The following is a 25,638-nucleotide window of genomic DNA, read 5'->3' as shown; positions in this document are numbered from 1 at the left end:
CCCGGTGTAAAGTTCGGCGCCGCCGCCCGCAGCTGACCGCTCCACAGTCCCGCAGCTCCGCGATGTTTTACCCGGCGGTCTCAGCTCACGGCGGTCTCAGCCCAGGCAAGGCATCGCCCGCTCCATGATAGCGCTCCAGCGCTGTGCCGCCGCCGAAGCCGAGGTTCTGGGCGGTCCGCGACAGAAAACGCCGCTCCAGGCCCGCTGGTAGGCCGCGAGGACGGGTCGAAGCTGCAGCCCGGAGAAAAGCTGCCTCTCCGACCAGGTAGGGACCCTGAAAGGCAGTTTCCCCCTTTCCCTCATCTCCATTCATCTCCAAACAACCATACCTATGGCTTTGAATGGGAATACGCCGTATTGATTCCACAGCCAGACCTTTGCAGACTATTGTATTTGTCATATCAGTCCAAATTTGGTTCATGAATTAATAAAACTACTGGTGCCAGGAAACTAATCTCACAAAATAAATACTTTCTTCATTTTTCCATGGAAAGGAGATATGCTAAGGTAAAATGTATGCTGGCTGCTATCTATTCTCAGAGATTGCAACAGTTGAGTGTGTAGGCTTCAGCAAAGAATATGGAGAATATGGAGGTGTGTGCTACTTGCATAGCTGACACTCCCCTTCATTCAGGGCTAGTAAATCAATTATAAAATAGCCTACCCATTGAGGCTACAGGCAATACCAGAGTGAAACTCCTGGTCATTGCAATGTACCATCTATTACTTGTTATGCTTCCAATCACTTAGCATATTGATCAATCTCCCAGCAGGCTAGAATCATAGGGATTCCCAGACCCAAATTACCAGTTCCTACCACTCGCTGCCTATGTTTCTGTCAGTTGCAATATGTTATTTTGGATCTGAAATCATCAGCAATGATTTCCAGTGGTCTGATTGAGAGAATGGAACTAAGCCAAGTATCTTTAGCCTGATATTTCAGGGTTTTTTTAGTGAAAGAATAGTGCACAGAGAAGGGTGGAATTGTTTCTGTTCAATCTTGGGTAATTCATCAAATTAACTTTTCAAAAGAATAGTAGGTTGTTGTACCAACTGGACGAGCAGCAGAATGTTTGTATCTGGCTTGTGCTTGTCAGCGTCATGATATTAGCTGATTGAACCAGCAGTACATAGGGGTGGACTGAGGTAATGAATGCATGAGGATGGTTTGTACACGGAGAGAGTATGCACTCTACATAATGGAAATCAGAAGTCTACACAAATATTATTCACAATAGTATGGTTTCAACAAGCTTATGCATGGAATTGAGTTTTCCATGTGCCAGAAGCTGGCTAATCAGAAATACATCTGATTATTCAGTGGAGTTGTAGCAATCACCTCTGGTCTACAAGTCAAAGCAGAAAATAGTAGAAGATAAGATTTCCAAACAGGGATCAAGTGTAAATTCCATAATTGAAAAATTTTATGCACATAGATTTTTTTTCTTACCATGAATTCATGAAGGTTGAATTGAAACAGATAGCATTTCAAAGTAAGCAGTATTCATGTGGAGTGCCTTTCCGGTTTTCTCTGTGAATCCATCTCTGTAAATATTGACAGGTGCTAAGAACTGTTTTTTTTAACCTTTCATCTGACAGTGTTAGATGCCTAAAGAAAAACAGTGCATCCTGTGCAGAATCAATTTGTTAACAATAAAACTTATGTGCTCGTAGGTCAACAAACCAGAAACAAAGACATAGAATATTTAATCTTTACAACACTTTCAGCTGATGAGATTGGGTGAGAAATTCAGAACAAAATTCTGCTGCATTGTTGAAAGTCTGGGTGCTTTAGTTCCTGTTGGGAAATTTGTTTCCTGTTTCTTCAGCAGGATTTTCATTCTTCAATCACTTCTTTTTCAGGAAAAAAAATTATTCAATGACACCAATGGGAATGCAACATGCAAACATCTGTCTACAGTGACATTTTCAACCACACTGGACTGTTAAAAGACTTTTTATTTGCTTACAGACCAATCAGATTAAAAAAGGTGCTTGATGTTCTGTGTGGCCTCAATACGCTGAAGGGACTGTTTCATTATTGTACGACTTTAATGCCAAGAAGACGGGGTGAGAGTTGATAGCAGGGATTTGGGACAAGAGTCCGGTACTAGGAGGGTTGTGTCATAGAGGGGAACGGGTTGGTCATGCCAATCGTCCAGAGCTTGAAATGATCAATGGAATATTTTGCCTATCATATTATGATATAATTAAATGTGCTTTGATGTATTCAACAGGGATGTATTAAATCCCATATGTCTTATGCATTGCTGGTATTAAAAATACATTTTAGCATTTTATTCATTCACAAGACTTCCTCCGAACAAGACTTTGAAATGCATTTCCCAGAGTATTTAAAGTATTTACAGGATTTGCTAGGGTAGATGCAAAGAATTTATCTTTGATGGGGAAATCAAGAACAAGGAAATGTATTCTTAAAATTAATGCAAGGCCATTTTGGAGTGAAAATTTGTCTCCACCAAAATGCAGAGGATACTGTGACAATTAAAGCTTTCCCAACTGACATTTTTGTTGGATAACATTTTATGGCATTTATTAAAGCAAAATCTATTCAGAAAGCTGACATGTAATTTATGTCAAATGCAACAGAAAGTCAGAGCAAACCTATGGGATGAAGGACCTATACTGCCTCTTATACTTTTATTTTCCTAGAATACATTTAATAAACAATATTTATTTATCAAAAATCAACAAAGCTTTCAAAATGTCACGTGTGAAGACATTAAGATAATAACAATTTAATGAAATGCAAGAATAATGAAATGCAATCAATGTATTTAAATAACACCATTATAATTGATTAGGAAATGGGAATAGATTGTGAGAAATATTGCCTGATGTATATGATTGTCCACAAAAATGTAGGCAGTACAAGTAGTGGTGAGGATTGTACAAGTTAAGACATTCACTTTGAGTGGAAGTGAACAGTGGGCAACCACAGAAAATCTTGCATGATTAATCGCATTAGAAATATTCAACTTTGCTTCAGAATGGACAATGCATTCCCAACGTTAAAAATATATTCCAGTGAGTTTTACTGGCAAGTGGAATTCCAAACAATAGCTCTTCTGTAGTACGCTGATTTAGTTGTCTGAGATCCATGAACCTTCTACAAAGTATTGTCTTAGAAATAAGATTAACCTTTGAGAAATAAATGTTAAAAAGGCACTGTCAACACCATCAGCAAAAAGTGCATTTGTTACCCATCCATTAGGTATAATAAATTGCAATTAGAGGTTCACAGACATGGTACTCATAAATTTAATATTTAAGCAGCCTACACTTTGTGTGGGCATCACGTTAAATAACTACTCAAAAGTGAAATCAAACATAAAATCAGGTAAAGAGAAACAAGATACTGCAGATGCTCGACTCTTAAGCAAAAAAAAAGTGCTGGAGGAACTCTGCAGGCATCTGCGGGAGGGAAATAGACAGACAGATGATGCTTCAGGTTGGGATCCCTCTTCAGACTGAAGGGTTGCGTGCTGATTGTCACCTACCCATTTCCCTTCAACCTTTCAGCTGCCTGGTCTGCTGAATTCCTACATCACATTGATTTTTGCATAAACAGGTCTCCAAGGTTTGCCTGTGCTGCTCAACCATTCATCAAATGAAAAATGGATGAAAAATGATTTGATTTCCATTCACTGCTCTCTCTCATCTTCCTGCAATGACTTTTCAACTTGGTTCATTGTCGATAATTGATTGATACAATTTTGCTTGATTACTGTTTAAAACCAACATATTACACATGGGTGGCAGTTATTTTAATTTGAGGTTGTAATGTTCCTGGAATGTTTAAATCTTGATTTTATTTCAGGTATATCCGTACAATGTATTTGGGCATTCAGAGCAGGAGAAAGAATGAACACCAGCGCCGATTTTACTGGGCCATGATGTATGAGTATGCAGATGTGAATATGCTGCGCCTTCTAGAGACTTTTCTGGAGAGTGCGCCACAACTGGTGCTACAACTCTGCATAATGATCCAGAAAAACCAGGCAGAAACTTTACCATGTGAGTATCAAGGCACTTATTTTAATATAATTCAAAAGTTTGTGTATCCATTTTATGGTATGTGCCTTTCGGAGACTAATAGCAAACTGTGTTTTAACGTCACTTGGTAAAGTGTTTTCTTATTTGTAGCAAGACGCATCACACAAAGACATATACTGTGTTAAAGTATGAGTTTTGTGCATAATGCCTTTGTTATAAAATTTAATCCCACCTTAACGTGAAAATATATTTGGAAAAATGTTTCTGAAGCAGATGTTGCTGTTTAATCTGCATGTTAATTGTAGCTTTTTATTTAGTTGGAAGCATTTGGCTTAAAATTAAGAAACTCAATTAGGAACTATGCATGCTAACTGCAAAACAAATGTCGCATTACATCTAGTTGGTGGTGTCCAATTTTCTCCGGTGTAAAGCACTGACAAGAATTCTATACCAGTTAAAATACTCTGTTAATTTGAAAGCCCGTTACGATACTTCTTGGATGAAAATAGGACTCTTCTGACATTTATATTCAGACTAGAGGATTGTGATTGACACACAAGAAAATAAGTATATGTTTTAATGAATTGGCCATCTTATTCTTGCTATGCCAATGTAATATTTTACCCACATTTGTCTGTGTCTCAACATTTAATTGTAAATCCAAAACAGTTATGTAATTCTCGTAGAAAATTTTAATCAACAAATAGTGAATATAGTTTTAAAGTTTTGGTTAGCTGGAAATAATATTGTTGCCTCTGATATGTAGAGATATGGAGATAAGCATTCAAATAATCAGAATTCAATTGTAAACGACAACAAACACAGATCTGGAGTTTAAATCATCTTTAATCATAAGGCATAGTAGAGCGGTACAGTAGGTTGTTAGTTCATTGCTACCGCTAGCATAACCACGTAATGTAGGAAATAGGTGTTAATATAAAGTGTACAGTAAGGTGGAATTAATGATGCTACACTACTCTGATTGGTTCACATGCAATAACCAATCTACATCCTTCCCCGTAGAGAGAAAAGTTGTTAGACAAATGTTAAACACACGCAGTTAAACGTACTCGCCGTACCTGTCAGGTGGTCTACCAATGTGACCCGAACGCGTACGGACAAACCCCTCTCCCTCCGTACCAGAAAAGGTAGTGAGGCTGGGAGGCGGGGAACCCGAAAAGGAGAGTGCAGCCGGGGACACTTGAGGAGACCGGTGGGGATGTTATCGTGGGTGGATGGGGTAACTGACCGAGGTGGAGAGTGCAAGTTGGGACTGGGTAGAACAGGAGCAGCAGAGGGCTTAAACGGCAAAGGCGGTGCATATGGGCCGGTAGGAGCTGGTCGAGGTTGGTTCACAAGCAGGAGATGCTGACAGCTGCACCTGTACAGAACACCATCAGCGTTGACAAGGTAGGAATGTGGTTCCTTGGATGGGCCGACAACGAAACCCAGACGGGTATGTCCCACAGCAGTCTGCAAACGGTCCACTTGACCCTGTAATAGCGGCTTCAGTGGTTTGCTGGACTTGTCATAGGAGCGCTTCTGAATGTCGTGTTTCTCCTGAATGCGCTTCTGGACCGCAGTCAGTTTAAACACCTGTGGCTTCAGTTGTTGCTGGGCAAGGGATAGTGGAGGTCGTGTTGTACGAGACATGAGCCGTTGAGTGGGTGAACCCAGGAACCCGTCCCTGGGAATGTTTCTCAGGTTTAAGAGGTCGAGGTAGACATCAGACTTGGCAAGGTGAGAGCGTTCCATTAGTTGTTTTGCGCTCCTGACGGCACGTTCAGTGAGGCCGTTGGATTGGGAGTATTCAGGGCTGTTTGTGAAAGTTCCAACATCTGGCAAAGTGTTTAAATGAGTGGCTGGTGAATTGTCTTCCGTTGTCAGTTTGCAGATGAACTGGTGCGCCAAATACAGAAAAATGTCTCTGAAGCTTTTGTATAACCATCTCGGATGTGATGGTGGGCAACAAGTCGAGTTCGAACCAGTTGGAGTAGGAGTCGACTAGGACTAGGTAGTGTTTACCGTGCCATTCAAAAATGTCCACTGCCAAAGATGTCCAAGGCAGTGCTGGAAGTTGTTGTTGCAGTAGAGGCTGTTTCTGTTGGTGGGGTGCCAAACTGTTGCAGATGGGGCAGGAAGCTGTTCTGTCACGTATGTGCTTGGACATCCCAGGCCAATAGAATATGCTCTGTGCATGGGCCAGCATGAATAGGTTTGTTCAGGATGGTTACTAGTGGTTGATGGTCAGTTTCAATGGTGAAAGTTTTCCCAAAGATGAAATCTTTAAATTTGGAGCATGCGAAGACAACAGCTAGCAGCTTCTTTTTGATTTGGGCATAGCGCTGTTCGGCGTCCGTCATGGTGCGGGAGGCGTACGATACAGGCAGCACTGTGGCATTGGCAGATGTTTGAAGCAGGCTGCGCCCAACCCGTATTGTGAGGCATCACAGGTAATTGTGACTGGTCGCATCAGGTCGAAGTATGTCAAGGTAGGAGCGATGGCCAGCTGGAGTTTTAAAAAGTCAAACACCTGTTGGTGTTACTAGTACTAGGTCCAGTCAGTGTCCTTGCGGGTGAACTGTCTCAGTGGCGAGATGAGTTCACTGAGATTGGGTATAAACTTTCCCAGATAGTTGACCATACCCAGAAAGCATTGAAGGCTATGTACGTCGGCAGGGGCAGGCATTTCATTGATGGCTGCAGTTTTCTTAGGGTCTGGCTTCAGTCCATTGCAGGTGAATACGTGTCCGACATAGGTGACCTCTGGAACGCGGAACTTGCATTTCTTGGGGTTGAACTTTAGGTTAATCTCATGTGCTCAGTCCAGAATCTGCTTTAGATTTCAGTCATGCTCCGCTAGGATGTCATCAACAATGATAGCGCATGGGAAGCCTGCGAACAGCTGTTCAATGGCTCTCTGAAAACCTTCGCTAGCCAAATTGATACCAAATGGCATTCTGAGAAATTTGAATCAGCCAAATGGTGTACCGAATGTGGTGAGGTTCGAGGACTCGTCATCTAGAGGTATCAGCCAGAACGAGTTTTTTGCATTTAGCACGGAGAACACTGTTGCGTGACCGGTTTGGGCCGCGACGTCTTCGATAGTTCTCATCGGATAGTGTGGGCGCTTGATGGCTGTGTTTACGTCTCTTAGGTTGATGCACACTCGGAGCTCATCTTTATCTTTCTTTTTGGTGATGACCATGGTGGAGACTCAGTCTGTAGGTTCACTGATTTCAGCCAGTACACCCATGGACACCATATTTTTAAGTTCAGTCTGGATTCTGTCATGCATGGCATGTGGCAGGCGGTGAGAGGCACGGATGGCTGGGTCAATGGTGGGGTCAATGGCGATTTTGTTAGTCACAGGCAGCTTGCCCAGTTTATCATCGAACAGATCTGGGTAGTTTTGAATCGGGTCCTCAGATATATGTAGCTTGTGAACGGAGCGATCGAAAGAGACTAACTCCAGGTCCTGGCATGCATGAATTCCCAGTAAAGTAACAGAGTTTGATTTTAGGATGTAGAAAATCAGATTTTTGTGACATTTGCCAATACACACTTAAAGCTAGTTCTTCCAAGGGGGTGCAGCACCTCACCCCCCATAGGCATGCAAGGTAGAGTCGTCTCTAGTCAAGGTCTCATTATTTCTTATCTTGTTGTTTCACGTGCGCACATTCACGTGCGCCCCAGTATCCAATTTGGCTTTCACAGGCTTGTTATTAAATAGCATGGTAACAGAGGGATCCAAAAGCTTACCAGCTGTGTGGAGGAGAGTGTGAACAGTAGGCTCTTCATATGAGCTGTTCAAGAAGGAACTGCAGATGCTGGAAAATCGAAGGCACACAAAATGCTGGAGAAACTCAGCGGGTGCAGCAGCATCTATGGAGCGAAGGAAATAGGTGACGTTTCGGGCCGAAACCCTTCTTCAGACTTTTTGGTGATGACCTATGTGGTGATGACCTATATGAGCTAATTGGATCATCCTCATGGGCAGCTTCGAATTGCTCTTGGGAGTCGGAGAATGTTTGGAATTGCAGTTACCACGGGGCCTGCAGCAAATGGCGAAGTGGTTCATTTTCTTGCAGTAGTTCCATGGCTTGCCATTCGCTGGATAAAATAGCCGACCTTTGTTGTGGAGTTCATTCATAAATCTTCTGTTAGCTGTTGGCGTGGCTCGTTTAGTGAAGCCCGTCTTGTTTATACTCTTTTTCTGAGTGTCAAACTGGTCGCTCAGTGGGACCACAATCTCCGACATGCGGCATGCATGCACAGCTTGTTCGAGAGTTAGGTCAGCATTACGGAGTAGCTCTGTTTTGAGCTTTTGATCAGACATACCACTAACAAGTTTGTCATGTATCAACTCATTCGTTATTTCACCAAAGCGACATCGCTGAGCCATGTATTTTAAGTCGCAAATAAAACGTTCAACAGGTTAATCAGGAAACTTATCGCGCGAAGAATTTAGTTCTTTCTAACGCCTATGTCGCCTTGCGGAACACACAGCTGCTGATGGGACTCTACAGCTGCTCTCCTCCATTATCAAAAGAGGCTGGCCCAAAAGACAATCCAGCACACCACTGGAGGTACATTCTTCCTAGTCCGTGATGAGTTGGTAATACAAGACGGTGTCATTGTCAAGGGTCACAAAGTCGTGATCCCATCAACCCACTTCTGACACCATGTAAACGACTTAACAAACACAGGTCTGGAGTTTAAATCACCTTTAATCATAAGGCATAGTAGAGCGGTACAGTAGGTTGTTAGTTCATTGCTATCACTAGCATAACCACGTAATGTAGGAAATAGGTGTTAATATAAAGTGTACAGTAAGGTGGAGTTAATGATGCTACACTACTCTGATTGGTTCACATGCAATAACCAATCTACATCAATGTTGTGAGGTTCTCATTGTAAAAGATGGCAGAGTTGACCAAGAGGTTTTCTTGATTATGAACACTATTGGAAAAGTTAATGAAGGCAAATAATTTTCTTTGACAAGGGTGTCAAATACCTATGAATAGAAGTTAGGAGGGAGATCAACAAGCAACTATTTCTAGAATAGTTGTCAGCAATAAGTGTGCATATTAAATTTTATTAGGTGGTCCATGGAGATATTAAAGCATCCTCCTGAATATAACTTGCCATGGACAGGAAAGATGTAGAGGGATGTGGGGCCAAACAAGGGCAGTTGGGACTAGTGTAAATGCAGCATCATGGTTTGCATGGGCTCGTTGGGCCGAAGGGTCTGTTACCACGGTATGACTCTGATGGAGTTCAGAGTACAGTGCTTGCTTGGGAGTCTGATATCGGACACGTGGACAATATAACCAAGCTATTTCAGAATAATTTTTACCTCAATGCTAGAGGCTTTGGCATTTTTAGTTGCATGTGCTGCCAAAGGGATTGAAGGGTTTAACAGAGGCAGCGTTGATTAAATTTCTCCAATATTTTGAGATGCCTGTTATAAGTTTCTTGATCCGAAACGTCACCCATTCCTTCTCTCCAGAGATGCTGCCTGTCCCGCTGAGTTACTCCAGCTTTTTGCGTCTATCTTATTATAAGATTTTCATATTTCCAATGCATCTGGTAAAGAATGGACCTCTGCCTCTCAATCAATCAAGAGTTTGGTGTCAGGTTTGAAGTCTTGGTCTTTGAATATTCTTTTCTAAAGGTAGCCTATACTTTGTGTTTTGCCTAACATTTTCTGCTTTGAAATCTTTACTCTCTAAATTGAGTTGTATTGTATAAAGAAATGTCACGCTATACAATCTCATTTTGAGTCCAAGGCATTTCATGCAGAAAAGTGTTGAATAAAAGAATGCCAGTACAAAGAGTCCATCATTTAGAAAAAAACACTTCTTCTTTGTTAGTAAGTTGCAAGCATAGCTCATCTATTGAATGAGGTTAAAGAGTACCTTTTATAATCAAAATGTTTTTTTTTCTCGCTCATTGCAAATAAAAAAAATCAGGAAATTTGGACAATAGTTTCTTCTGCTAGAATATATTGTTCCGAAAATGACAAAGCTCAGTGTTCTAATACAATTGACATGATTGAATATGTAAAGCAAAAAATGTTATACATGAAAAGGTCCACATTTAAAAAAATGTGTCTGTCAGTTTCCTGTAAACCCATGCCTGTGATTGAATTGTGCTCTTGTCCTTGCCTTGAATACCAAAACACATGCTATTGATGGGAGGGTGCTGATGGGTCATTGTGATGTATAACACTGTTCGTTTTGGCACCTCAATGGAGAGTCAAGCCTGACTGCAGAGTTGTGGGAGGTGATCAGAAAGCTGGGGCGGGGGTGGTAAGGAGTGGTAAATCTGTGGAATTCTTTGCCACAGAAGACTGGAGGCAAAGTCAGTGGATATATTTAAGGCAGAGATAGATAGGTTCTTGATTAGTTCGGATGTCAGATGTCCGGATGGCGGAGTAGGCTTGATGGGCCAAATGGCCTAATTCTACTCCCATCACTTATGATCGTATGATCTTATGAAATAGGCAATGGGTGGGTGTCAGTATGGTGGACATTCCAATGGAGAGGAAATAAAAAAGGAATCTTAATCTCTCTCCTATACTCTGACTTGTCGTTACTCTTTATTCCGCCAACAATGGTGGTAACATTGGTGAATTTAAAGTAGGCACTGGAACTGTGTCTGGCTACACAGAGGTGGGTATGGAGAGAGTAAAGCAGGGGACAGCACACAGTCTGTAAGTGCTTCTGTGTTGATGGTTATTGAGAAGGAAGTGTTGTTGCCAATTTATATTGTTTACAGTCTGTCGAAGAGGAAGTTGAGGATCCAATTATATAGATTTGAGAGAGACCCAGTTCTCTGAATTTAAAGGCAAGTTAGAGGGGATGATGGTATTGAATGCCGAGCCGTAGCCGATGAACAACAACCTAACATACATGTTCTTATTGTCCAAGTGATCCAGTGCAGAGTGGAGAGCCAGTGAGATTGGATCCTCTGTTGATCTGATTTAATTAGTAGGCAAATTGTAGTGATTCCAGGTTCATGCATAGGCAGGAGCTGATCGGCATTATAACCAGCCTCTCAAAGCATTTAATAACCACATATGCTATCGATCGGTAGTCATTGTCTGGTCACCATTACTCTTCTTGGGAACCAGCATGTCTTTTTGAATTCTTGAATGTCTTATGAATGTCTTTTTAAAGCAGGTGTCATCCCCAGTATTGAGAGATTGAAGAAACCTGCAAAATCTCGAGTCATTTGGTCAACACAGGTTTTAAGAAATCAGGCAGGTACTCCTGATTTCGGGGCCAACTGAGTTTGACAAGCAGCCTCCTCGAGATGAACCAAAAAGAACCAAAGCCTTGTCTCGACCCGAATCGTCACCAGTTATTCTCTCCAGAGATGCTACCTGTCCCGTTGAGTTACTCCAGCTTTTTGTGTTTATCTTCGACTCAAATGCCTGTCAGTTTCCACCTTCAATATATTCAATGACTCTGCCTTCACAGCTAACTAGGATAGAGAATTCCAAAGTGTAATAGACCTCTGAGAAAATAAATTCCTCCTCATCTCCATCTTCAGTGGGGGACCACCTTTTCCTGAATATGCCTCTTAGTTTCAGGTAACTTATCGAGGAAGTATCCTCCCAGTATCTACGCTGTCAATCCCCTCAGAATTTTATATTGACTATGACCATCTTAAGGCTAATTTTGATCAACCTCTTTGTACATCATTTGCTTCATCCCAGGAATCAACCTAGTGAATCTTTTATGCAATGCCACCAATGCAATGTCCATCCTTACATATGGAAAACAAAACCATGCAGCACATCATACTCCAGGTGTAATCTCACCAGTCCCCTATAAACTTGCATCAATTCTTCTCTAACACTTTATTCCTGTTGAATTAAAGAGTTCAAGAGAGTTCAAGAGAGTTTTATTGTCATGTGTTCCTGATAGGATAATGACATTCTTGCTTTGCTTTAGCACACCAGAACATAGTAGGCACGAATACTGAACAGATCAGTGTGTCCATATACCATTGCATAAATACAGTGGCTTGCAAAAGTTTTCATACCCCTTGAACTTTTCCACATTTTGTCACGTTACAACCACAAACGTAAATGTATTTTATTGGGATTTTATGTGATAGACCAACACAAAGTGGTGCATAATTGTGAAGTGGAAGGAAAATGATACATGGTTTTCAAATTTTTTTTACAAATAAAAAACTGGAAAGTGTGGCGTGCAAAAGTATTCAGCCCCCCTGAGTCAATACTTTGTAGAACCACCTTTCGCTGCAATTACAGCTGCAAGTCTTTTGGGGTATGACTCTACCAGCTTTGCACATCTAGAGACTGAAATTTTTGCCCATTCTTCTTTGCAAAATAGCTCAAGCTCAGTCTGATTGGATGGAGAGCGTCTGTGAACAGCAATTTTCAAGTCTTGCCAGAGATTCTCAATTGGATTTAGGTCTGGACTTTGACTGGGCCATTCTAACACATGAATATGCTTTGATCTAAACCATTCCATTGTAGCTCTGGCTGTATGTTTAGGGTCGTTGTCCTGCTGGAAGGTGAACCGCCGCCCCAGTCTTTTGCAGACTCTAACAGGTTTTCTTCCAAGAGTGCCCTGTATTTGGCTCCATCCATCTTCCCATCAACTATGACCAGCTTCCCTGTCCCTGCTGAAGAAAAGCATCCCCACAGCATGATGCTGCCACCACAAATGTTTCACAGTGGGGATGGTGTGTTCAGGGTGATGTGCAGTGTTAGTTTTCCGCCACACATAGCGTTTTGCATTTAGGCCAAAAACTTCAATTTTGGTCTCATCTGACCAGAGCACCTTCCTCCACATGTTTGCTGTGTCCCCCACATGGCTTGTGGCAAACTGCAAATGGGATTTTTAATAGCTTTTTTTCAACAATGGCTTTCTTCTTGCCACTCTTCCATAAAGGCCCGATTTGTGGAGTGCACGACTAATAGTTGTCTTGTGGACAGATTCTCCCACCTGAGCTGTGGATCTCTGCAGCTCCTCCAGAGTTACCATGGGCCTCTTGGCTGCTTCTCTGATCAATGCTCTCCTTGCCCGGCTTGTCAGTTTAGGTGGACGGCCATGTCTTGGTAGGTTTGCAGTTGTGCCATACTCTTTCCATTTTCGGATGATGGATTGAACAGTGCTCCGTGAGATATTCAAAGCTTTGGATATTTTTTTATAACCTAACCCTGCTTTAAACTTCTCCACAACTTTATCCCTGACCTGTCTGGTGTGTTCCTTAGGCTTCATGATGCTGTTTGTTCACTAATGTTCTCTAACAAACCTCTGAGGCCTTCACAGAACAGCTGTATTTATACTGAGATTAGATTACACACAAGTGTAATCACAAGGTTTAGGTGACTTCTGAAGGCAATTGGTTGCACTGGATTTTATTTAGGGGTATCAGAGTAAAGGGGGCTGAATACTTTTGCACGCCACACTTTTCAGTTTTTCACAATTATGCACCATTTTGTGTTGGTCTATCACATAAAATCCAAATAAAATACATTTACGTTTGTGGTTGTAACGTGACAAAATGTGGAAAAGTTCAAGGGGTATGAAAACTTTTGCAAGCCACTGTATATACACACATGAATAATTAAACTGATAAAGTGCAAATAAACAGATTATTGGCTATTAATGTTCAGAGTTCTGTCCGAGCCGAGTTTAATAGCCTGATGGCTGTGGGGAAGAAGCTGGTCCTGAATCTGGTCGTTGCAGTCTTCAGGCTCCTGTGCCTTCTAATTGAAGGTAGTGGGGAGATGAGTGTATGGCCCGGATGGTGTGGGTCCTTGATGAAGCTGCCAGCCTTTTTGAGGCAACGACTGTGATAGATCCCCTCGATGGACGGGAGGTCAGAGCCGATGATGGACTGGGCAGTGTTTACCACTTTTTGTAGTCTTTTCCGCTCCAGGGCGCTCAAGTTTCCGAACCAAGCCACGATGCAACCAGTCAGCATGCTCCCCACTGTGCACCTGTAGAAGTTAGAGAGAGTCCTCCTTGACATACCGACTCTCCGTAATCTTCTCAGGAAGTAGAGGCGCTGATGTGCTTTCTTTATGATTGCATCAGTGTTCTCGGACCAGGAAAGATCTTCAGAGATATGCACGCCCAGGAATTTGCTCTTGACCCTTTCCACCATCGACCCGTTGATATAAACGGGACTGTGGGTCCCCATCCTCCCCCTTCCAAAGTCAACAATCAGTTCCTTGGTTTTGCTGGTGTTGAGGGCCAGCAGGGCCGGCCTTAAGCCGATTGAACCGATTGCTCCCAATTAGGCCTCGTGCCTGAGGGGGCCCCACGCTAGAGTAATCAAAAGATCCTCGAGCTCCGCAACTGTTCCCCCGCGACGCTGCGAGAGGCATAACTGAACCAGCGTTGCTTTCGTCCATTTGTCCACACGTTCACTCGCTCTTGGTGCTGGCGCTTCTCCCCTCAGACTCCGCCAAACAAACACACCCACACACACAGCATGTCTGGCAGATCGGTGCGTGCCAAGATCAGGAGCAGCTTTGAGGAGCAGGGCGAAGGATGACATCAAACGGGTCATGGCAGCTATCGAAAAAGTACAGAAATGGTAAGGGGGAAATTAAAAAAGAAAACCGAAGGATTTCCTGAAAACTTGAAGGATTTTCCGAAGGAAAAAAAACCCGATGGTTACCAAAAGAAAGGGGGGGGGGGGGGGGGGGGAGGCGATCGCTCCGTGTCCATTTTGGAGGGAAGGGGAATGGGGTGGTTTGAGTTCCTCTTTTCCCCAACTCAGTCTGAAGACGGGTCTCGACTGGAAACGTCACATATTCATTTTGTCCAGAAATGCCGCCGACCCGCTGCATTTTGTATCTGTCCTTTAATCTCTCAGCTTTTCTTTGGAGTAATCTACTCTCGGCTCGGGTAGATCTACCCCGGTTGGAGGGGGGGAGAGAGGGGTGGAGGGGGAAGAAAGGGGTAGATAGGGAGAGTGGTGTGAGGGGGAATGAAGAGGGTGAGGTGGGTCAATCCCTCCCGCCCCTCCTGTTGCCGTCCTTCGCGCACAGAGCCCCGGCTCCACCCCTCTGTCTCCCTGGGAAGATGCGGTGAACAATACAGGGAGGGCCGGGCGTTGGAGCAACGTTTACAAACCTCGGCCTCAGCTCACACCCGTCCACACGGGCCCTGGCATCCGCTCCTGCCACCGGCGCGCGCACACGCTCGCACACACACACACACACACACACACACACACACACACACACACACACACACACACACACACACACACACACACACACACACACACACACACACACACACACACACACACACACACACACACATATATATATATATTTTTTGGCAATAGTTATTGGCTTTCCAGGATGTAGTGATTTTTTTTTCCCCATTTCACAGTCACTAAAACAAGTGGTCTTGTAACTACGTACTTTTCAGAGGTGATGCACACATATTGTTTGTTACTTGTAGGCTTACATGTATGCAATTTTATATTAAAATGTAGCATAGATCTGTTTGGTCCATTAACTCGCAGACACTTTTTAAGCGCACATTTTGATTACTTTCCATTCTATCATAGAGATATGAAGTCTCTAATAGACTTTATTTGTATTTCTATGATTCTACAAATCTTGGCTGGAAACCTGGGGCTCACCAAAATTGTTCCCAATTGGGCCCCGCATCTCCTAAGGCCGGCCCTGAGGGCTAGGTTATTGTGCTGGCACCATTTGGTCGACCTCACTTCTGTTCTCTGACTCGTCCCCATCAGTGATACATCCCACAACAGAGGTATCATCAGCGAACTTGATGATGGAGTTCACACTATGACCGGTCACGCAGTCATGAGTATAGAGTGAGTACAGCAGGGAGCTAAGCACGCAGCCTTGAGTTGCTCCCGTGCTGATTGTTATCGAGGCTGACACATTTCCACCAATAGGAACAGTCTGTGATCTGTGAATGAGGACTGTAAAGAATAATGCAAAGACTAATATTTTATTAATCTTCTTAATTAATTACTGTACCCATGATCCTCCACTGATCTTTTTTTTGTTCTACGATTTGTAATTTCACCATTTTAAATGATAATTTGCTCTTTTATTCTTCCTTTCAAAATGGATAAGCTCACATTACATATATCGCCTCGGTCTTGATCACGCACCTAAACTATCTATAATATTTTGCAGGCTCTTTGTGCTTTCCACGCTTCTTTCTAATCCACACACTGCAGTTTAAAGGAGGAGCCCCCCTTATTTTAAAACAATATTCCCTTGTTTGAGATCCACGTGAGAAAACGTCTGAATATCTATCCTGTCATGCCCCCTTTAGATCTTGTTTCTTTCAATAAAATATCCCCATTTTTCTAAACCCCAAAGAATACTGACAACCCGTTAGCCTCCTTTCACTGGACAATCAAGAATTAACCGACAGAATATTTTATGCTATCATAAAATTCCTTAGGTCAGGGGATCAAAACTGTGCACAGAATTCCATTCAATTTTCTCAGTTCTTCCATTTCCATCATATTTATTTTAATGACAACATCCACATGGCTGCCTTTACATAGAAACATAGAAAATCGGTGCAGGAGTAGGACATTAGGCCCTTCGAGCCTGCACCGCCATTAAATATGATCATGGCTGATCATCCAACTCAGTATCCTGTACCTGCCTTCTCTCCATACCCACTGATCCCTTTAGCCACAAGGGCCACATCTAACTCCCTCTTAAATATAGCCAATGAACTGGCCTCAACTACCTTCTGTGGCAGAGAATTCCAGAGATTCACCACTCTCTGTGTGAAAAATGTTTTTCTCATCTCGGTCCTAAAAGATTTCCCCCTTATCCTTAAACTGTGACCCCTTGTTCTGGACTTCCCCAACATCGGGAACAATCTTCCTGCATCTAGCCTGTCCAACCCCTTAAGAATTTTGTAAGTTTCTATAAGATCCCCCCTCAATCTTCTAAATTCTAGCGAGTACAAGCCGAGTCTATCCAGTCTTTCTTCATATGAAAGTCCTGACATCCCAGGAATCAGTCTGGTGAACCTTCTCTGTACTCCCTTTTTGGAAGAATGTCTTTCCTCAGCATGGCCGGCCTTAAGCCGATTTGACCGATTGCTCCCAATTGGGCCCCGCGCCTAATGGGGGCCCCGCACTAATGTTCCGTATTTCGTACGGAAATACGAATTCTCTTTGTTAAATAAAGATTTTTTTTTCAATTCGCCATCCGGATTTTTTTTTAAAACGAACATGTATAACAACCGCTGCATGGCCATCAGACACAAACGATTTGTTAACTCGTACTGTTAGCGCTTCTTAACATGAAGTAGTTGACAAGTTGTTATCCAAAAAAATGTCATCAATCTGCATCCATCCACATTTGTCAGTAAATGCTATTGTGTTTTGAATGAGTATTAATGACGCCATGTTCCTTTGAATAAAATTCACGCGGTGTCAATAATACTTGTTTAAAACACAATTACATTTACGGAGGAATGTAGATCGATGACACATTGAGAATTTCTTTAAACTCACCATGAGTGAGGGCCCCGGACCGTGAGAAGGGGCTTCTTCCTGGTGTGCAGGTTAGTCATTCACCTACCGACCCACGTTGTGTCTCTCTGTGTTTTGCTCTCTCCCTCCCTCCCTCTCTCTCTCGCGCTCTCTCTCCCACTCCCCATCTCGTCTCTCTCTAGCTCTCCCACTCCCTCTCTATCACCCTGTCGCCTCGGCATTCCCGGAATCATTGACGTTTTGCGGTAGACAAAAATGCTGGAGAAACCCAGCGGGTGAGGCAGCCGCCTTGCCCGCTGAGTTTCTCCAGCACTCTGTGTTTTTTGTTTGGCTCTGAAGTTGAAGGTGGCTCAGCAGGATGGGCAGGGGCTCTGGGGAGAGGGTTGCGTTTCTGGTCGAGACCCTTCTTCAGACAATCACAAGTACTCTCACCGAAGAGAGTTCAGTTCAGTCTGAAGAAGGGTCTTCTCTCCAGAGTCGCTGTGCTGCCTGGCCTGCTGAGTTACTCCAGCTTTATGTCTATCTTCAATTTCAGAGAAATACAATTTCTCACGGGGGGCTTATAACGTCTCTAACCCCCTCTGGGACCCTCTGAACACCTCTAAACCCTCTTTAAACCCCCTCTAAACCCCCTCTAAACCCCCTCTAAACACACCTGAGCCCATCTGAAGCCCTCTAAACATCTCTAAACCGTTTAAACCCCTCTAAACTAGGAGGCTACAAGGTGACTTGGATAGGTTGGGTGAGTGGGCAAATGCATGGCAGATGCAGTATAATGTGGATAAATGTGAGGTTACCCACTTTGGTGGCAAAAACAGGAAAGTAGACTCTTATCTGAATGGTGGCCAATTAGGAAAAGGGGAGATGCAACGAGACCTGGGTGTTATGGTACACCAGTCATTGAAAGTAGGCACGCAGGTGCAGCAGGCCGTGAAGAAGGTGAATGGTATGTTAGCATTCATAGCAAAAGGATTTGAGTATAGGAGCAGGGAGGTTCTACTGCAGTTGTACAGGGTCTTGGTGAGACCACACCTGGAGTATCGCGTACAGTTTTGGGCTCCTAATCTGAGGAAGGACATTCTTGCCATAGAGGGAGTACAGAGAAGGTTCACCAGACTGATTCCTGGGATGTCAGGACTTTCATATGAAGAAAGACTGGATAGACTCGGCTTGTACTCGCTAAAATTTAGGAGATTGAGGGGGGATCTTATAGAAACGCACAAAATTCTTAAGGGGTTGGACAGGCTAGATGCAGGAAGATTGTTCCCGATGTTGGGGAAGTCCAGAACAAGGGGTCACAGTTTAAGGATAAAGGGGAAATCTTTTAGGACTGAGATGAGAAAAACATTTTTTACACAGAGGGTGGTGAATCTCTGGAATTCTCTGCCACAGAATGTAGTTGAGGCCAGTTAATTGGCTATATTTAAGAGGGAGGGAGATGTGGCCCTTGTGGCTAAAGGGATCAGGGGGTATGGAGAGAAGGCAGGTACAGGATACTGAGTTGGATGATCAGCCATGATCATATTGAATGGCGGTGCAGGCTCGAAGGGCCGAATGGCCTACTCCTGCACCTATTTTCTATGTTTCTACGACTGCGTCCAACTGCTGTCTGGTTCGTTGATCGGTTTGCTAGATATGAACTGTTTTGGGAGAGAAAAATGCTCACGGCAGACCAAACGTGTTAAACAGAAATTGGTCAGATATTGAGCTTTACACAGTGAGAAATCATGTGAAATAATCACTGAATTTAATTTTAAATGAATGTACCTGCATGTTATACTGTTTAGTTTGGAGATACAACCATATAGTCTGGTTGATACAACCAGATTAGTTTGGAGATACAACCAGATAGTCCACTGAGTTCGCACCGACCAGCGATTTTTGTTTTCCTTTTTGACAATTTTATTTGGCGGCCAATTAAACGCTGTCTCTAAGGGGGTTGCATCCAATCACCAACCAGCTTGCCTTAAAATTCCCGTCCAATCAACAAATAGGTCTCCTCCCATCCAATCAGCCGCTGTCTCCAAGGGCATTGTGTCCAATCACATAATTAGCAGCTATGGTAAAGGTTGGAAGCCAGCGGAGCTACTGACAGTCAAACGGGAGGGAGCAGGAGAGATTCACACAGTGTATAATCCATAGCACCTAGTGTACAATTTCATAATATATACTAAATAACTGGACTGACAGACCTTGGCTGGGAATCTGGGGTTCACCAAAATTGTTCCCTATTGGGCCACGCACCCCCTAAGGCCGGCCCTGTTCCTCGGATTATGAGACCAAAACTGTACGCAATACTCCAGGTGTGGTCTCACCAAGACCCTGTACTACTGCAGTAGAACCTCCCTGCTCCTATACTCAAACCTATACTATACTTTGAAATGCCTTCCTTCTTCCTTAACTTCCCTCAACCATTGTGAACCGTGCCCTCAACCTGAAATGTTAACTTTGTTTCTCCTCCCACAGATATGATTTGGCCTGATGAATATTTCAGGCTTTTACTGTTTTATTTTTGATTTCCAGCATCAGAAATTTTGTTTAACATTTTACCTTAATTGTACTTCATCTATTCCCCGCATTTCTGCTCTCACCCCTTCTCCTCCTGGACAGGTTAAGAACAGGGTTCCCCAGGACCCCACCTTCCAACCCACTAGCCTCCACATTCAAAATAATCAACCTTTGTAACTTTGTAATTTCCATCAACTCTAACAAGACTCCACATCCTGACACACATAACACTCTCCTCCATTTTCAGCATTTCAAAGTGTTTCCTAACTGTATGACTCCATAGGATGGTCTTGTCCCAATCTACTGCTCCATGAGGAACTTTTCTGTGCAATCACAGGAGTGCAAGATCTGTATGGTCATGTTTTCTTTCCCACTTAGGCAATACTTGTATTGTTCAATATATTAAGATCGAACTCAAATAACAAAATTAATTAATACTATATTGGTAACCCTTATTGCACATAAGATAAATTAACTCATTCATTTTGGGTTTTTGAACATTTGATTTTGTAGGTTTGCAGCCATTGGTGTAAACAATATTCTTCACAATGCTGCTGGTTTGACATTCAAAAACATGCCAATATAACCATGCTCCAGTCTGTTTTATGTGAATTGACCTAATTCATTCCAAAATTAAATAGTCACCCAAATAGATTATTTAAATAGATCCATGATTATTATTTTAACTCTACAACCTCATTTGCACATTTACATCCCATGCGTAGACCGTCTATACATACTAGATCTGCAAAAATCAGGGATTACTTAAAATTGTGATGACTCTAAGATGGTAAGTGACCAACTCAAGGACAATGAAGACTTCAATTTTAGTTTAGTTTAGAAATACAGCGCGGCACCAGGCCCTTCGGTCCACCGAGTCCGCACCAACCACCGATCCCCGCACACTAACACTATGCTACACACTAGGGACAATTTACAATTATACCAAGCCAATTAACTACAAACCTGGATAGACACACACAGCTGGAGTAACTCAGCAGCTCAGAGAGTATCTCTGTATTTCTCAGCATTTCTCCAGAGATGATGTCTGACCCGCTGAGTTACTCTAGATTTTTTGTGTTTGGTTTAAACCAGCATCTGCAGTTCCAACCTACAATCCTGTGCGTCTTTGGAGTGTGGGAGAAAACCGGAGATCCTGGAGAAGACCCACGCAGGTCACAGGAAGAACATACAAACACCCACAGCCAAGCTGCTGTTGTCTGGAACGAACCCAGGTCCCTGTTGCTATATGGCAGCAACTTTACCACTGCGCCACCGTGCCACCTATATACTGCTGAACTAATCCTATTCTATAGAAATTTACAATTCATAATATTTTATACACTGGCAAAACCTCATCTGCATCTTTTAAGGTTTATAGGATTCACTCTTGCTTTGCTCAGAATGATGAAAAAAAGATGTTTCTGTTTAACTTGAATCGATTCAGTGTTTATCATAATACTTATTCGAATATGGCTACTGTGTGCTGTTTTCAATATACTATTATTTCAGCAAGAGGCTTACGTATATTTCAATGAAAAAAATAGTTTTACAGATTATGGCTATGTTCATCCACTTCATAATTACTGTATAATTGCTGTAAAATAATGAAAAATTGAAATATTAGGTTGATATCACAGATGTAACTCAGATACAGATAAACATGATGTCTGTCGAAAAACTGAAGATAGGTGGGATGGAAAAAGCGAATCATACAACTTAAATACCAAGAAAACTTAGAGGTGGTGCAATTTTTAATTTTTTTGTTAAAAACCTAGAAAAACTCAAATCCATTGAGAAAAAAACCTAGAAGAGTTGGATTCATAATGTCATGATGAGTTAATTATACATGGAAAAATAAACCAAAAGCTTAGGACATTGGCCAGTAGTTGGTAATATTGATAGCATTTGAGTTTATATTTTGTGGAGCAGATTTTCATTATAGTTAGTTTAATTTATTGTCACATAGAAAACATAGACATAGAAAATAGGTGCAGGAGTAGGCCATTCGGCCCATCAAGCCTGCACCGCCATTCAATATGATCATGGTCACATGTACCGAGGTGCAGTGAAATTTTTTTGTTGCGTGCTAACCAGTCAGTGACTAGTTCCTCCCTTTATCATAAGGTCTGCTTCAATCAATGAGAATTTAACGTTGTATTAATTATTGTTATTCTGTGTCTTTTCTCTCTCTGCCATGCCAGGCTTATCGTCTATGGCCTCCCTGATGTCCCTTGCCTGGGTGCTAGCCTCATATCACAAATTGCTGCGAGACTCCAGGGATGACAAAAAAAGCATGAGCTACAGAGGTGCCCTAATCCACATCTTTTGGCGTTTGTTCACCATATCATCCAGAGTCATTTCGTTTGCATTATTTGCATCTATTTTTCAGTTATATTTTGGAATATTTGTGGTTGTGCACTGGTGTGCCATGGCATTTTGGATTATTCACGGCGGAACAGATTTCTGCATGTCCAAGTGGGAGGAAATTCTGTTCAATATGGTGATAGGGATCGTGTACATATTCTGCTGGTTTAATGTCAAAGAAGGACGGACACGATATCGAATGTTTGCCTATTATGCTGTAATCTTGACAGAAAATGCTGCCTTGACTTTTCTTTGGTATCTTTACAGAGATCCCACAGCCACTGACTTTTATGCCATGACAGCACTGTGTACAGTTTTTATTAGTTTTGTTGCTGGGGCAGCATTCATGTTTCTGTATTATGGTTTACTTCATCCCATGGGACCAAGGACAAAGATCCTTGCCAGTTCTTGCTGTGCTGAACTGCTCTGGGGGATCCCTCTGCCTCCAGAGCTCGAGGCCATGGCAGCCACGCCAGCAGCACCCAGAGGATCCCAGACTACACCAACCAGGGAGGCAGGTGATCAGGAGGAGGAGGATGCAGCAGAGTCCTGCCTGCCTGTATTCCAAGTACGACCCACAGTGCCACTTACACCATCTGGCCGACCCTACCTACCGGAGGGACCAATCATCAAGATCGACATGCCAAGGAAACGATACCCTGCCTGGGATGCCCACTTTGTCGACAGAAGGCTGAGGAGAACTGTTAATATATTGCAGTATGTAACTCCCTCATCTGTTGGTATAAGGTATAGAGATGGACCACTTGTATATGAGCTGCTACAGTATGAATCTTCACTTTAAAGCTTCACCCATTGATACTGACAAAGAAGTAATTATGTTTACGTCGGGCACAGACACTCTCATACAACTCAAAACACAAAACTCACAGATATGTTTTTGTTTTCCTGGTAGCTGTCTGTATATAAAGATATTCTATATGTTTTGTATGTAACAAAAAAGTGAAAAAAAAATCTTTTTACACAACAAAATACAGTATTAATACTGTATATTTAATGGTGGAAAATTTCATCAAGAATTTCCAATTGTTATTAAAAAGGAATCACAAATACAGGTGCATATTCATTCACATACAGATGCAGATATCACAGACAAAGTACACATACATGCACTCGGTTTATCTGTATGCAGAGCATTAAAGGACTGATGATGAGTGGGACTGAAAAAGCAAATCATACAACATCAATTAACAAGAAAACTTAAAAACTGGTGCAATTTTAAATCCCTTTCAGGGTTTTTGTGAGCATGTGGGGTTTTTTCAGTTCCACAATCCCATCCTTGGCAAAAAAAAATTGTTTCTACGTGTATACTGTGTGTTTCTTTGTCTACGTGGGCTTTTTATTCAAGTAATAACTACCTGTTATTACTGTTCAAGGTGCAACCATATGTCAAGCACACTGCACCAGATCCTTGACATATAGTTTTTTTTAAACTGGAATATTACTGTTTGTTTTTGTAATTTACAGAGTGCTTTTTTTATTTAAATAGTTGCAGAAAAATTATCAATTTTATAACTTGCAGCATGGGAAAAACTGGAGTTTTTCTTCACCTGAATATACCTGAATTTTAAATGGTTACAATAACATGAGGCACGGTGTTACAAAGGAGGTTTACATCCATGATAGATCCATCAAATCTGTCTGCCATACAGGGACAGGCCAAAATACTCTGGCCAAAGCCATATGGTGAGATTCAACAAGCCAATTTACAACCCACCCACAGCCTAGCTATCTTTTTAGCTCTTGTGTACCTGATCAGGCCTTTGCGTGGAAAAACCACGCAACCATTGAAAAAAGGGTTACTCGTTTGACTTTCTTGTGCAGCTCAGGTGTATTCTGGTGCAGAGATTTTCAGAAATCTTTGAGTTAGGAGACTTAAAGCTTCCTTGAAATAATGTGGATAGAGATTTTACTGCTAGGAGACAATACTCAATCCTCTAATTATTGCAATGTGTTTCACTGTGCACAGAAGATACAACACATGTATTTGATTTTGTACAATTTTTAGTTCATGTGTTACTCAAATTGAGTGTATCAAAGTAGGTTAATTTATCTGTCAGGACACTTTGTAAGAGATCTTGCATTTTTTTCCTTAATTTTAATCCTTAGTGTGAACATTTAGCAAAGGTACATTTATATTGTAGCTATCATAAATCCTCAATTTCGCTCCAAACTATTTGAAACATTTTGCTTTCCATCAAAATGTATCCTGTACATTAGACCTTTGTTTCACTTAAAGGTTATTTAATTATCTAATCACAGAGCACAATGCTATTTCTAAATGTGATGAAAGTTTCTTTGTCTTCCAGCCTTTTCAGGCAGTGAGTTCCTGATTCATTCAATTCCCTGCTAATCTTTTCACTTGAATCCATTGATTTCTCTGTTATGGCGGATTGATCCTCTTTATCCAGCCCTCACACCACAGTTAAATATACTTTTAGTCTCCTCCATTTCAAAAATTCAGCACCACTTTGTACAGTCTTCCCACAGATCTGGTGGAACTTTCCTAACAACATTTCTGTACATTTCTTCCAATGTGAGTTCATCCATGTTATTTTTGTTTCATCAAGCAGATAATGTTTCATAGTTTATAATCCACATGATGTTGGTAATTTGCAAAAATGTCTTGCAAATCCAACTATTTCCTTTTCCATGAGTTAGATGATAATCACCTATTAAGGAGTACCATATAGGCTTGGTCACAGCTTTTTAATGGTATAATTTTTTTTAAATTGTTTATGGCATTATGGAAAAGTGAGGATTGTTAAAAGCATTATACTCTATTAAGTGAAAGATAACTCAAATACCTGTTCTTTGCTCAGAAGCAAAATCATTTAATAACTGATTATCCAAAATAAAGTATTTCTTATTTATAATGAGGGATTTTGTAGCCGATTTTGTTTTGGGTCCGTTGTATTTATCTATATTCACAATGTCCCAGTGCAGTAGATAGGTAACCAATTTAAATATGAATTAATAATTAAAAAAATAATTAATTGGCCTCAAAGTCATGTTCTCAATGTGAAATGGGGGAACAACAATTTCTGGGTTGTTTTCCTTCTGCCGGGAATTCACATGTACACTTCACAGTCCAAATCATACTTACAATTTCCATGTCCATTTTTTATTCGCGGCCAGCAGAAGTTATTGAAATGCACATTTCAGTATAACATATATGAAATATCAATGACATTTAGCAAGAAAGTATTGCAATTC

The 25,638-nt window shown here is 41.9% G+C and overlaps 1 protein-coding gene across 1 annotated transcript in view; it reads left to right on the top strand.

Moving 5' to 3' along the window:
* The window catches only part of xkr6 (XK related 6), a 348,253-nt gene extending 322,986 nt beyond the window's left edge, over positions 1 to 25,267 (top strand). The window contains exons 2-3 of the mRNA XM_033021366.1: positions 3,842 to 4,038; positions 22,242 to 25,267. Of these exons, the coding sequence (XP_032877257.1) occupies positions 3,842 to 4,038; positions 22,242 to 23,206 (1,162 nt within the window). The 3' untranslated portion in view covers positions 23,207 to 25,267. The remainder of the gene's footprint in view (positions 1 to 3,841; positions 4,039 to 22,241) is intronic.
* Positions 25,268 to 25,638: the final 371 nt, after the last annotated feature.

Source organism: Amblyraja radiata, chromosome 5 (assembly GCF_010909765.2).
Source record: "Amblyraja radiata isolate CabotCenter1 chromosome 5, sAmbRad1.1.pri, whole genome shotgun sequence".
In the NCBI taxonomy this organism is placed as follows: Eukaryota; Metazoa; Chordata; class Chondrichthyes; order Rajiformes; family Rajidae; genus Amblyraja; species Amblyraja radiata.
Note: the sequence above shows the minus strand (reverse complement) of the source record. Positions and strands in the feature narration are given on the sequence as shown.